Source organism: Labeo rohita, chromosome 25 (assembly GCF_022985175.1).
Source record: "Labeo rohita strain BAU-BD-2019 chromosome 25, IGBB_LRoh.1.0, whole genome shotgun sequence".
In the NCBI taxonomy this organism is placed as follows: Eukaryota; Metazoa; Chordata; class Actinopteri; order Cypriniformes; family Cyprinidae; genus Labeo; species Labeo rohita.
The window spans coordinates 30,986,254-31,002,154 of NC_066893.1; the positions used below are offsets into that span (position 1 = coordinate 30,986,254).

General features: G+C 42.9%; 1 protein-coding gene across 4 annotated transcripts in view; it reads right to left on the minus strand.

Moving 5' to 3' along the window:
• Positions 1–11,881: 11,881 nt before the first annotated feature.
• srpk2 (SRSF protein kinase 2) overlaps positions 11,882–15,901 on the minus strand; it is a 41,671-nt gene continuing 37,651 nt past the window's right edge. For 2 of the 4 annotated variants that reach the window (XM_051099602.1, XM_051099604.1), the window contains 2 exons: positions 15,430–15,522; positions 11,882–13,992 (listed from right to left, as the gene is read on the minus strand). In XM_051099602.1, coding sequence (XP_050955559.1) covers positions 13,808–13,992; positions 15,430–15,522 — 278 coding nt within the window. In that variant the 3' untranslated portion in view covers positions 11,882–13,807. The remainder of the gene's footprint in view (positions 13,993–15,429; positions 15,523–15,901) is intronic. The other 2 variants (XM_051099603.1, XM_051099605.1) reach the window with 1 other exon arrangement.

Here is a 15,901-nt window from a genome sequence, read left to right on the forward strand (position 1 = left end):
CCAGGTGGGTGGGGGAACAGAGGCAAAACAGGGGGTGGGACGGAGGGCCAGGTCCATGTAGAGCAGGTGGGCCTGGATCATGGAGCAGGGACAGATAGAGAAGCACAGGAGGACCTGGACCATGGAGCAGTGGCAGACAGTGAAGCACTGGAGGACCTGGACCATGGAGCAGTGGCAGACAGTGAAGCACTGGAGGACCTGGGCCGTGGGGCTGTGGCAGACAGTAGAACCCTGGAGGTCCTGGGCCGTGGTGCAGTGGCAGACAGTGAAGCACTGGAGGACCTGGGCCGTGGGGCTGTGGCAGACAGTAGAACCCTGGAGGTCCTGGGCCGTGGTGCTGTGGCAGACAGTAGAAACCTGGAGGACCTGGGCCGTGGAGCGACAGCAGACCGTGAAATACTGACGTGCCTGGGGCCGCAGAGCAATGACAGACAGTGGAACACTGGAGGTCCTGGGCCGTGAAGCAGTAGCAGACCATGAAGTACTGGAAGGCCAGGGCCGTGGCACAATGGCAGAGTAGGGAACCATGGTGGGGCAGGCAGAGCAGACAGAACAGGAGGCCATAGCGAGGCAGGCAGAGCAGGCAGAGCAGGGAGCCGTGGCGAGGCAGGCAGAGCAGACAGAACAGGGGGCCATAGCGAGGCAGGTAGAGCAGGCAGAGCAGGAAGCCATGGCGAGGCAGGCAGAGCAGGCGTAGCAGGGAGCCATTGCAGGGCAGGCAGAGCGGTGTGCACATGAATGATTTCTTTGGCCTTCTTGATAGCGACATGGCGGGCAGAGAGTTCATGATAGGACGCCGCCCCCATAGGAGGATCTACAGCTTGCGCTGACACCTCTGGGGGCATGGGCGCAGATGCTTGGGCAGGTGTGGTAGGGCAATTATAAATGGCCTTCATGGCCGTGACTGGACAGGCAGAGAGTCCGTGGGGAAACGCCGCCCCTTGAGGAGATTCTGCAGCCGGAGCTGCCACTTCTGGGGGCATTGGCGCAGAGTCCTTAACAGAGGAGGCCTCTGACGTAGACTCGTGGACAGACGAGGCCTCTGGCGCAGACTTGTGGACAGGTGAGGCCTCTAGAGCAGACTCGTGGACAGACGAGGCCTCTGGAGCAGACTCATGGACAGACGAGGCCTCTGGAGCACAGTGTGCAGCCCACACACTGAAAATGGCTATGGCCATTACAGGCAGCACAGTAGCTAGTGGGGTGTCTGTTGACCTTGTGGGTGCTGATGTTATGGGCTTGGCTTGGCTTGGGCTGGCTTGGGAATATGGGCTCTGCGTGGCTTGGGAGCGTGGGCTCTGCGTGGCTTGGGAGCGTGGGCTCTGCGTGGCTTGGGAGCGTGGGCTCTGCGTGGCTTGGGAGCGTGGGCTCTGCGTGGCTTGGGAGCGTGGGCTCTGCGTGGCTTGGGAGCGTGGGCTCTGCGTGGCTTGGGAGCGTGGGCTCTGCGTGGCTTGGGAGCGTGGGCTCTGCGTGGCTTGGGAGCGTGGGCTCTGCGTGGCTTGGGAGCGTGGCTGGCTGGGAGCGTGGCTTGGGAGCGTGGGCTCTGCGTGGCTTGGGAGCGTGGGTGGCTGGGAGCGGGCTCTGCGTGGCTTGGGTTAGAAATGTTATTAGGGGACCAGATGAGGATTTGGTAGGATAATAGCTTTTTGCCTTGAGTTAGGGAGGCCTGCCGTGGCCGGACTTGACTCAGGGAGGCCTGCCGTGGCCGGACTTGACTCAGGGAGGCCTGCCGTGGCCGGACTTGAGTTGGGAAGAACAGCGGTGACTTGACCTGGCTCGTGCAGTCCAGCTGTGACTTGACTTGGCTTGTGAAGGTCAACTGTGACTTGACTTGGCTCAGGGACAATAGCAGCAACTTGACTTGGCTCATGAAGAACAACCGTGGCGTGGCTTAGCTCAGGGAAGACAGCAGCAATTTGACTTGGCTTGTGAAGATCTGCTGTAACCTGGCTTGACTCAGGAACAACATGGCTTGACTCAGGAACAACATGGCTTGACTCGTGGGGAACAGCTGCATCTTGGCTTGAATCGTGGAGATCAGCAGCTGTGTCTTGGCTTGACTCGTGGAGTACAGCTGTGACTTGGCTTGACTCGTGGGATACAGCTGTGACTTGGCTTGACTTGTGGGGAACACCAGCTGTGTCTTGGCTTGACTCATGGAAAACAACAGCTGTGTCTAGGCTTGACTCATGGAGAGTAGCTGTAACATGGCTTGACTCATGGAGAACAGCTGAAACTTGGCTTGATTCATGGAGAACAATAGCTTTGGCTTGACTTGACTCTGTTGCTTGACTTGACTCTGTTGCTTGACTTGACTCTGTTGCTTGACTTGACTCTGTTGCTTGACTTGACTCTGTTGCTTGACTTGACTCTGTTGCTTGACTTGACTCTGTTGCTTGACTTGACTCTGTTGCTTGACTTGACTCTGTTGCTTGACTTGACTCTGTTGCTTGACTTGACTCTGTTGCTTGACTTGACTCTGTTGCTTGACTTGACTCTGTTGCTTGACTTGACTCTGTTGCTTGACTTGACTCTGTTGCTTGGCCGGACTCTGAAGCTTGGCCGGACTCTGAAGCTTGGCCGGACTCTGAAGCTTGGCCGGACGCTGAAGCTTGGCCGGACGCTGTAGCTTGGCCGGACGCTGTAGCTTGGCCGGACGCTGTAGCTTGGCCGGACTCTGTAGCTTGGCCGGACTCTGTAGCTTGGCCGGACGCTGTAGCTTGACTTGACCCTGGAACTGGACTTGACTTGGGAGCCTGACTGGACTTGGAAACTTGACTTGACCCTGGAACTCGACTTGACTTGGAAGCCTGACTGGACTTGGAAACTTGACTTGACCCTGGAACTCAGCTGGACTTGGAAGCTTTTGACCCTTGATCAGCAGCTGTAGCTTGACTTAACACAGGAGCTTGACTTGACCTTGGAGCTTGACTTGACCTTGGAGCTTGACTTGACCCTGGAGCTTGACTTGACCCTGGAGCTGCAACTGTAGCTTGATTTGGTTCTGTAGCTTGGCTTGGTTCTGTAGCTTGACTTGGTACAGGAACAGTAGCTGCCATTTTAGCTGCCCATACAGCCATTAGGGGTGAGTCCAGTACATGGGCCATCATGAGGCATGGCTTGGAAACAGCGATTATTTTGTGGAGTGGCTCTGGAATGGTGGCCATCTTGTGAACAGGTTTGGGGATGGCGGCCATTTTGTGGACTGGCTCTGGGATGGCGGCCATTTTGTGGACTGGCTCTGGAATGGCAGCCATCTTGTGAACAGGTTTGGGGATGGCGGCCATCTTGCGTGCAGACTCTGGTGTGGCGGCGGCCATCTTGCGTGCAGACTCTGGCGTGGCGGCGGCCATCTTGCGTGCAGACTCTGGCGTGGCGGCGGCCATCTTGCGTGCAGACTCTGGCGTGGCGGCGGCCATCTTGCGTGCAGACTCTGGCGTGGCGTGAGCAGGCCCTGGAGCGGCAGGCATGGCGTGAGCAGGCCCTGGAGCGGCAGGCATGGCGTGAGCAGGCTTTGGCTTGGTGGATGTGGCTTGAACAGGCTTTGGCTTGGCAGGCATGACGTGCACAGGCTGTGGTGTGGTGGTTACTGCGGGATTGCGGGGTCCCTCGTCCACAATCCCAACAGTGTATGGTGATCCGCTTAGGAGCAGAGCATGATCGATATATTCCTCCAGTGACCAACAAATTTTTCCCCCTGGCAGACTTGAACTAATGGGCTCGTTCAAACCGAAACGAAAAAAGTCCTTTAGTGCCACATCATTAAAATCTACTTGATAACACAGTCCACAAAAATCCTCGACATACTCCTCTATGGACCGGTCGCCTTGACGAAGGCAGATGAGACGGGATACTGCTGGGTTCATGATTCTGGTTGTGTGTGCGCTGTAACTTCTGCTGGCTTCAGGGGAGGCGAAGTATTCTGTAACGAGGACGCTGAGGTGGTGTAGAATCCAATTGCAGAAGTTTATTATAAACAACAGCAAACATACACAATGAAACAGGCAGAGGGTCAATAACCGGAAAAGCAGTCCAAAACGTAAACGTAATCCAAACAGCAGAGAGTTTATACAGGCAGTGGGTCAAATACCAAGCAGACAGTCCATGAAAGCAACCATAACAATAGGGAAATCCAGGGAGCGATAGTCAAAGGGCAGAGAAGGGTCAAACCTTGAAAACAGTCCAAACAGGCAAACAATCCAACAGGGGTAATCCGTGAAATCAAGAGTCCATAAACAAAGCAAGGTCGCAACAGGTAATCCAACAGAGTAATTATAAACGCTTGGTAAGGCAGGTGAAACTGGCAATACTTCGCAAAGGTGTGAGCACATGGTGAGTCCTTATATACTGCCAAACAGGAAGTGACAGTAGAAGCAGCAGAGGGAGCATGCAGGCAGTACTGGGGTGAGGGCTCCCTCTGCTGGCTTGGCGTTACAGTTAGCTGATGCGAACTGGCTAGTTAACTAGCTCCCTGACCATAACTCGAGGTAATTTTTAAATATAAAATCCAAATACTTTCCTTCAACCAAGTCAGAATTAATCTGATGTCAAAACAAAGGATTCGATGTCCAGAGTAATTACAGTAATTACAGTAATACAGTAATGGTCCATAATGTTTTACGCCACTGACTGTGTTTGAGAAAAATAATGATGTCATTCTGAAAATAAAATTATATTTTTATATAATATCATGTATAACTGTGACGTTCTACAAAACAACAAGCTTTAAAACACTTATAAATGTATTTGACACGAAACTCATGCGATCACGGACTGATTCTGAACTTTATATGAACAGAAAATAATTATATTTGACACAAACTGCTTTTGCTGACAATTATCAGAACACACTGTTTATGAATATAAAATGTGTTTGACTCGAAACACAGCATTTATCATCAAGTTTGTTAATAAAGTTAATTTATGTATATTCACTATAGGCTGCTTTAGCCACAAATGAAGTCCAGTAATTCATTCAGTGTATTGTTTACAGTGCTATAGTAAACACCTGTGTGCAAACTGACTGAACATATTCTGCCAATCCCAAAACCTCCTTTACTGTACATACAGTACACAAGAATTTTACATGAAAACGGGACTTAATTTTAATTTAGGACTAAATAATTGTGTACTGTACATGTATGAAGGGATGGATTGGCAAAAACTCACTGTAGTAAATCACTGTATAATAACACAAGCTTTACAGTTTCACAGTGTGTTATTGTAGAAGTCATTTAATGAAACTACACTGGAGGTTTTAACCCTGTCGCTGGAACTGTAGACGTATATTTAGATGTAAGCAGTGTTGGGGAGTAACTAATTACATGTCACGGAATTACGTCATTTAATTACAAAATAAATGTAATTGTAATTAGTTACAGTTACTGAGAAAAAGTATGTAATTAAATTAAAGTTACTTTTGAAAAATATTAATGATTACAAAGGGGATTACATCTGAATCTTTTCACACACTCACACACACACACACAGATTTAATTGTCTACTTTTATAAATTGCATTGACTGCTCTAAAATGAGACCCCAGTGTTTCGGGAGTTTAGGACACAGAACAGGACACATGCTTATTCGATAACTCTTTTATTTCCTATGTGGGTTTATGCATATACTTTAGTTTTTAAGATTGTTTTTTCCAAGGCATTGTTAGATGGCAGTGTTTTCTGTCATAACTAAGCAAACATTTGATTTAAAATCCAGTATCATAGCTATTAAACTATTTCTTGTTATGATTTCAAATCTGAATTTAACCTCAGAATGATCTAAAAATAAATTTTTAAATAAAATTATTACATGGCTCTGTGGAATGCTTGATTCTGATTGGTCAATCGTGACATTCCAAGGTGTGTTATTCCCTGATAACGACTGGTAAAAGCGAATAACACTGACTCATCTAGGAAACTTACGTTGGCCTATACACTTGATAATTTTTCTTAGTGCAAGCTTTGCGTTTGGTTAGCTAATAAAATATTAAAACTCAGTTCAATATTATGTGTACAATTTCTTGATTATGTCGTCCTGGTTTGTGGACTTGTTCTTTTGTTTTAAACACAGCTGCTGCTATTTTGTTTCATACACTGTAATGGATTATAAGAAAACTAAGAAACTAGTACTGTGTGTGCCAGTGCTTAATTATTTATGCGGTGAGATGTTTTGTAATCAAAGCGGTCTGCACCACATCCCTTAAATGTCTGTCTAGTTTAAACTTGCCGTTTACAAGCAACTGATTTCTTCACAGAATCTTTGCATTTGAATATTTCAACTCACATCAGTGTTTCATGTCTAATGATTTGCTTTTGTGGCAAGCAGCTGTGTAATCCAGCCAGTTGTTATTGCAAAATACAGATGTATATTATCCCTTACTTATACTATAATCTTAATTCAAGTGATAAAGGATTTTAAAAGTCTGACAGTAATCAGTGTTGAGTGCTACTGTAAGTTTAACTCTGCCTGGTTTAAATGTTTCAAAATGATTAACAGTTGAGAATTTTAGAAATTTAGAAAAGTAATCACAAAGTAATCAAATGTAATAAGTTACATTACTTTAATAAAGTAATTGAAACGTTTCACTACTTATTACATTTTAAATATAGTAACTTGTAATCTGTAACCTATTACATTTCCAAAGTAACCTTCCCGACACTGGATGTAAGCAACACAGATGCAACAAATAAAACTGATAATGGGTGCGTTTGATTTATGGTGTGCGGATAATCAAGCATTGACAATAATCGGTCGTACTGGCGACACCGAGGGGCCCCAAAATAAATCTGCTTAGGGCCCCATAAAGGCTTGGGTCGGCCCTGGCTACGCCCCTGACCAGACCTTTTTTTTTTTTTTTTGCACTGTACTCCCAACGAAATGAACAAGTTTATAATCTAATTCATAAATATTAAACCGTAACATCATTAAAATGACATACTGTCGTGTGACTGATGCATCTTTGTTATGGAAAACACTTGTTAGTTCACATTGAGTTTGTGATTTTAACGTAGGGTACAACGGGGCTAAAGACACATGTGGTTTTCACTGCGCTCAGTATGTATGTTTGCAGAAAAAATATATACGTTTGTATTGAACATTTATGGAACAACTGATTTTGTGTGAAAATAAATCATACAAGTGGTTGATTTTGTTTAAAAATCTTATAAATGTATGAGGTGGCAAGGGTTATCCCACACACAGCATCCTGCTTTTTGTTTGTAGTTTGTACTATTTATGCTCATTTTGATAAATAAAATAATTATTGTTCAATTAATATACTGTCATTACAAATTGTTAAAGGGGTCATCAGATGCCCATTTTCCACAAGTTGATATGATTCTTTAAGGTCTTAATGAAAAGTCTCTAATATACTTTGGTTAAAAATTCTCAATGGTTTTGTAAAACAACACCCTTTTTACCTTGTCAAAATCAGCTCTGCAAAAATCATCTCATTCTAAGGGGTTGTTCCTTTAAATGCAAATGTAGATCGGGAGGCGCATTCCCTTCACAAACAAACGTAATCCACTGCATCTTCAGCGGCTCAGATGTCGGAAGTAAATGACGACCACTATGTTCATTATTACATCCAGCAACACAACACCTCAATCACTCAATCAGAGATATTCTTGTCTAACTTACATCCCTGCTCCAGCATCAAAACAATGGAGATTGGACTGTTACAGCTGATCTGAGTTAAGACACTCATGTCAATCAACTATGGTGGGAGTGGCCTCTGTGGGTGTGATTTGTACATACACTGCCAACACACATTAATGTTCAAACAACATGTAAAAGTGAACTTAGCATCCGATGACCCCTTTAACATAAAAATACATACATATATATATATATATATATATATATATATGTGTGTGTGTATGTATATGTGTATATTTAAATATATATATATAAATATGTATACATAAACAAAATAATTTTAAAAAGTAAAGATTCTGGGGCACTGAAGGAGATCCCATAATAATTTAATATAGATTTACAGTAGTAACAACAAATGATATTTTATTACATGATGAGATTAATATCATGTTTTTAAATATGAAGGTTTCATTCTAAACATGGTGATTATTTCTAAGATGGACACATAACATAATATATATGATTTGAATCTAACAATGTCATGTTAACAAATGGAAGAGTGTATGTGTTTTAATTATTGTGATTTTCTGTACAAATGTAAAGAGATATATGACACTACAACCTTATTTGGCCCATTGTAGCTGACTTCACCCTAATTATCTTAAACAAAAGTGAAAATCATTAGAAAGACCTTTGTCTCAAGATATATTTAATAATTTTAGTGCTTCTCATCTGCTACTTAAATCTACAACATTTTTAAAAACATTAAATATTAGATCAAGTAAGCACAGAATCGACTGCCCGCAATCGCGCTGAGCATCAGACAAATTTGCACATGCATCTTGAAAAGCGGAAAGTGCTACATCACATTTTTTGGCCATCAAGTGGTTTAGAGGAGGGTCAGCATCACTGTAGGGTCCCTTTTGGTGTCCTGTACATAAATAACTCACTTGCCATAACTTAACATAAAAATGATTATGAAAGAGTGTGTTATATTAGGCTATGTTTTTATATTCATAATAAAAGCATTACTTGGTTCTTTAGATACATTTTCTAGATTCTTTTAGTTTTGTGTAGGAGGATGTGTATTATTTTGCTGTGTCCCATGAGCAGTTCATTGAATTTGAATGAGAGTAAAATATAGTCAAATCATAAAAATTTGTTCTCCTATTAATATTTTGTTAAATAATAGGTTATTCAGATTAAGTGTACTGACCATTTGGTCATAAAAAACTATATTTTTATTTAATAAAAAAGAAGAGTTTGTCCACATCGCTTGAATGGTTGTCCACCCTGGAATCTGTCCCTTTAAGAAGAAGAACGTCCCCTTTAGTGACACCAGGACAACAGATTTTTTGTCTCTTCAGTGGCGGGAATTTCAACAGCTGAGGGACATTGGGTGCACAAGAATTATATTATTTATTATTATATTATTTTTTTCAAAGTTGAAAAAGTCATGCTTTGTGTGTTCTGCTTTATGTGTCCACCCTGCCATCTTGATATTTTAAACTAATATTTTAAATAATAATTCAATCATATCTGTATAATCCAGTGTGTTCAATAGCTAGGTGTGGGCAATAACATGCAAACAAAAAACGCCATCCAAATATTCTCCAAATAAGAAAAAATACATGTGCAAATTGAGTTTCTTTAAAAACACATGTATTTAGAATTTGAAAGCAAACAAATAACCCTGATTAGGAAAGAGACATTAAACCTTTTAGAAAAATATCATTTGCATCTTTACATTGCAATGAAATTGTATTTAACAGTAATATATGTGTCCATGACAAGGTGGACGTATCTTAAGGTTTATGCCTCAAACAATGTCCTATAATTATCTAAAAAATGTTTCTGTAGTACTTGAGCGTCTAGTGTTTATGACATGACATAAAGTGAATAGGAAATTAAGACCAAAATGTTTGCATAATGTGAGAGTTGAAAGGCACTGATATTGACCCAGGAAAATAAAATCAAAAGCGCCTTTAGCCCCGTCGTATGCTACATGTTTGCATAAATTCATTTGCAACATCCGAGGTAAACTTTGTTACTCACATTAGACACTTGTAACATTAAATACAGCACATCATCAGTACCTGACATTAGAATTGTCGATTTGTATGTTGTTCCAACCGTGACTTCGCAGAAATACAAACCGTTTCTAAAACAGCAATTTCACGTGTTGTGGTCAGGGCTAATTAAGACAAAAACTAACATGGAAGACACCTTTTATCGCTTGTGGCGTCACTAATCAAGTCACATGTGTTTTCTATCTGCTGTCCAGGATCAGGACTGGAGGTGCACTCTTTTTAACTACGGTCAAAGGGGTTTGAAAAGTCTGTTCTTAATTCAGTTTGTGTCAGTCGGAGAGTTCACACTCACACAGTGGATGTCACACCACAACACACACAGAAGCCTGTTTAGGCACCAATTGTGTGGGGCCCTGCGGTCCAATCACACACCATTCTGTTGAGCTTAGGAACGCAATGGCCAATCAGAGGCGTTCAGATGAGTGATCACTGAAACAGGGAGTTTTGTTCAGTGTGCGCTCGCTGACTGAATTCTCTCATCATAAACAAAATGCTGATAAAAGCACGATGTAAATAAGAGTGTCATTAATCACACAGACATGTAGACAGCTTCACTGACAGTCATGGGAATAACGGCATCATAAATAAACGGTGTTACTAACGGCGTTATTTTTTTTAGTAACAAGTAATCAAATTACTGTTTTCCTCGTTACAATGCCCGGACCGTTACTGACGATAAAATGCGGATTTACTATAATTTATTATAATATTATTGTAATTTTATTTTTTAGTTTATCTGAATGGATGCACACCTGTATTTGACAAACTGTAAACTGTAGTGTGAGACTTATTTACCATGCAGAATTGACTGGTGCTCATCTATTATCTTCCCTGTTTTGATTTCAGCAAATCAGATCGAGCGAACGCAGACAACGTGATTAATATTCATGAACCCAGCAGCTCATTAAACCTTAGTGTGTTTTATATTGTTATTAGTAGCAGAATTCGTAGTATTTTTGTTATGCAAGTTAAAAAACTGCACCATTAAGCTTTATATATGTATAGTAGTCCACATTTAAAGAGGATCAAAACCTTTCATCAAACTTAAAAGTTTTCATCCTAAAACCAAAACAATACCCGTTCATTGTCTTTCACAACTCACAACTTTGATTAACTTTTCTGATCCACTTCAAACGTTGACTATGATATAATAATATATCAGATATTTAATATTAGTCTGGTGAGTAAACTAGAAATGTCATTCAACATGTTTAATATTGGGGCATCCAAGTTATTTGACATAATTGATCTTTTTTGTTTAAAGTAACACAATAGTTACTTTCCCTGGTAATTAGTCACTTTTATAATGATGTAACTCAGTTACTATTTGTGAGAAGTAACTAGTAACTATAACTAATTGCTTGTTTAAAGGAACATTCCCAGCACTGTTCATCGATTACAACATGAGTTAGCTTCAATTCATGTTACTTAAAATATAAAAATATGATCAAACTGTTAAGAGTCTTAAATTTCATGTCTAACATTTTCTTTCCCTCACCAGTGTACTTTCATGCTGTTGGCTCACGTTGAAAGCTGTATGTAGTGATGAGACAACAATAAAAAACCTTCTAATTAACAGAACATTTAAAGTCATTTCATCAGTATGCTACTAATTTAGTGTATTTATCGGTCTAGTCAGTCAATCCATGAGTCCTCCGGTGAAACGGCGTGTAAATCTCTTACCAGGTTTGCTGTGGATGATCAGCTCAGCCGTCACCAGACTCTCTGCGGCTGATCACCTGCTGCAGGTGTGTTTGATCAGGCCGTCTGGAGCTGGAGGAACCTGCAGCTTATACAGGGCTGTTCTTTATTTTCAACATGGTTTTCGCTTTAAGTTTGACTGCAGTTAAAACACTTTCAACAACTCTTACTTTTCTGTTTTACAACATGACTCCTGGCACCGTTAGACAACTTAAATTGAAAATATATATTCAAATCTTTTATGAATTACAAGTAGGACGAAACTCAAACGCTGTTCACGCTACAGAGAATGAAGCTGAATGACGGTTCACACATCCTAGTGAAAACACTGGTCTTAAAGGACTTCAGACTTCACCTCATGCGCTTCTTTAGTGCAAAGCAGATTCAATTCTTCCTGCCGGGTACTGACTAACTAATTGTCAGAGAGCTCTGGATCGCTGCTCATAATAAGAGAAACTCACACGCAGAACAAGAAGGGTGGAAATGTTCAGGCAATTCGATCCATTAATTTACAATTTTATTAAATCTGTCGATGAAAAACAAGGACGCAGTTGTCGACGTTGGGAAGAACAGTCAGCGTGGCTGCGTGAGACACATCAGGAGCTTCCGGTGCAAAAATTCATCATCGTAATCACTATTATTGCAAAAATGTTCAATAAAAGTCATGACTGTCACACGAGTCCTCACAGAGCAGCACGAGTCGATGTCATGAAGGAAGTGACAACCGAATAAAAAACCCAAACGAAGGAAATAAAACATCTCGAAATAGACGAAACACAATCACCTTATTACGACTAAACTCTGTCACTGTCACAACATCAGAGAACTGCTTTTCTTTTAAATCAATTTAAATAGTTTTAAAAATATTTCACCATCTACTTTTATTGCGAAAATAGGCAACTGGACTAACTGTGACGACGATCATGATCATGATGATGACGACGATGACGATGCGTTTCGAGCAGCGTGAGGCCACGGAAACGGCTGCCGCGACGACCGTCCACATCTCCGTGACGACCGACTCCTGTCGGCGGCGTGTTTATCTTGCGCTCAAGCAGTTGCGAGTTTTTGGACAGTTTGCTGGATCTCTGTACATCGGTACGTTTCCCTGAACAAAAAGTACGAACACAAGTGCAGCCTCGTTACACGAAAGCCCCGGAGCGAGACGTCCGTCCTGCCGGAGAAAGTGCAGAGAAGGTGTAAGCGAGCGGGTCGCACCGCCGGAGAATCGGGAATGTTGTCGTCGGAATCGAGACTCGAAGCTTCGGATAAAAACGTAAAACCAGACGGGGAACAGTCGACGGCGGCAACGTCCATCCGTTTGCTCTCCACAAACCAAAGCGTCTCTTTGTCTTCTGGATTCATATTTCCCAGGGCAGTGTGTGTGTGTGTGTGTGTGTGTGTGTGTGTGTGTGTGAGGAATGAGGTTTGTAAACAGCTCCTTTGCAGAACCTGATTGGATGGTGGGGCGAAAGAGGCGGGGCTTCATGCAGAGGGACTCAGGTGGGCTTCCTGTCAAATACATGAACTAGCAGTGTGTGTTGCTCACACACACACACACACACACACACACACACACACACACACACACACACACACACTCACACACACTCACACACACACACACACACACACACACACACACACACACACTCACTCACACACACACACACACACACTCACACACACACACACACACTCACACACACACACACACACACACACACACACTCACACACACACACACACTCACTCACACACACACACACACACACTCACACACACACACACACACTCACACACACACTCACACACACACACTCACACACACTCACTCACACACACACACACACACTCACACACACACATTCACTCACACACTCACACACACACACACACACACACACACACACACACACACACACACACACACTCACACACACTCACAGCTGTTTCAGTGACTCATATTCACAGTCACTGAGGTGAATGATCGCTCATAATATTTTAATGTGTGTGCATTTATAAATATTTGTTTTACTAGGAACCGCCGAAGGCATGAGTACATGCCGCCACGAGTTATAAACCTTACCGATCCACACTCCTAAATTAAAATTTCATGAGAATGAATCACATAAAGGAATAAATGCTCTTTTATCTGTCAGATAAAGTGAAATGATCTCTGTTTTCAGTGTGTAAAATGTCAGTTCTGTTGAATGACGCTGAGGAAGACGGTGAATGAAGCTCTCAGATGAGACATGAAGATGTTTCTACCGTGTGTGTGTGTGTGTGTGTGCGCGCGCTGAAGCCCACCCTCGCCCCTTTGACACCCTCCTCTCTCTGGTTCTTCCTCTCTAATGAAGGCGGGCTGCAGTTCAGGACGGGGCCGCAGGGGGGCGTCGATGAGTCTGAGGGACCAAAGTGCTACGAGATCAGCCACGGGTGGTTGAGGCATTCTGAAGCCGAGGCTCGTTTCTCCGGCACCATCTCCAGCATGGGCAGCAGGAAGTGCGTGAAGTGACCGGCGTCCTCGGCCGACCAGCCGTATTTCTCCACCAGCACGTCAAACAGAGACCAGGGCTTGAGTTTGGTGATGTGCCGCAGCTCACCTGCAGAGAGAAACATGGATCAGCTGCTGCTGCTGCAGGGACAAACGCTGATGCAAGACCCGCCCACAATATTAATGCAAGACCCGCCCACAATATTAATGCAAGACCCGCCCACAATATTAATGTTACACACTATTAATGCAAGACCACAATATTATTGCAAGGCTCACCCACAATATTAATGTATTAATTAACTGCAAGACATGATTACTGTTATTACCACCCACAATAATACTGTAAGGCTGATGATACACAGAACCACTTTTTGAGCAATTTTGCTGCGCACGTTTTTGTTGAACAATGTTGCGTGGGCACTTTCCCATTGAGAATGGGTAACACATTTCTATCTGTATAAGACTGGTCGTGGGCCGCGTCTCACCTAGTTGCCAGGTGACGGCGTCATTGGCCGAAAAGTTGCCCAGTGTATCATCAGCCTAAGGCTGCGTTTACACTAGTGTGTTTTCATTTTGAAACACATAACATTTGCTACGGTTACGCCTGTCATTTACACTTCTCCGGCGTTTTCGACCCTCGAAAACAGGCTTTTAAAAACTCTGGGGTTGCGTTTCATTGTAAACAGGCCAAAACAGAGACTCTTGAAAACATTCGCTCTGCATATATGTTTGATGACCGTGTAAACAATAACATCATGCTCATTGTTGTGCCCATAGATGTGTACAGGTGGACTCCACATTTGACTGCTCAAAGCACGTAGATGTGTCTGCCATCTAAATCACAGGGCATCTACCTGTACATATCTATGGCTGTACGTAATGAATGGTCATGCATGTGTTTTCAGTTGTGTAGTGTAGACAAGGATTGTTTTCATTTTAAAATGCCGTTTTAAAAATGAAAATGCACTAGTGTAAACATGTTTAAACATTTAAACTTTTTTTTTTTTTTTAACATTTGACAAATTTGTTTCTGCAGTATTTCTTGCTTAATCCAACCTACCTGAAACACCTCAAGCACTGTTTCATTTGTGTTGTTCTGTTGTGTTAATTTGTCCTACTGCGTGTAATTCAGATTGTATTAATGATTGTTTACTTGCATCAAAAACTGCTTGGAAACTGATCAGTTGCATCAGGTCAATAAAGCTGAGCTATGGAAATTGGAAAACCCACTGTCTTTGACTCTGAAACCATAACCGGTTAGATAGATAGCAGCGATTAGAGTTTACTCTTCAATAATGGCGGGAGATTCTCACAGATGCTCATTAGTCAATCTAAGAACCAACTAAAGCGGAGCATGGAGACTGGATGATACCAGCCTTGAGCGATATACTGAGTGATCTGCATCAAGAATATCATTTATTATATTGTATCTGACGTCAGAACGGACGGTAAACAGAGCTCAGAGCAGAACCATTTGACAAAATGAATCAGAATGTCAGTGGAGTGAATGAAACGCTCCTGAGCGACAGACTGTCAGCGTTACCTTTCTTTGAGAAGAACTCACGGCTGTATTTTCCGGCTGCGATGATCTTGCGGGGGATTTTTCCCAGTAACTCCATAATGAGAGCGATGTGGTCTGACCCACACACACACACACACACACACACACACACACACACACACACGACATGAGTTATTCATGCAGCGGCGCAGGAGGACGGACGGTCACACACACACACACACACACACACACCGGTCTGATGTCTGGATGAAACCAGCGTGATTCAGATCAGACACCTGCAGGACCGACTGTCATTAAAGGGGTCATGAAACGGAAAATCAAAATGCCTTTGATATCTGCACATATAAGAGTTTATTCTACAATAAAAACACGCTGAGCAATTTTCACGCCTCAACACAAACCGCGTCTCTAAGATCTGAGCTCATCCTAACAGATCGAACTATTAGAAATGTGTGGCTGAAGTTTATTTTCAACCTCGTGCAAATGAATGAGA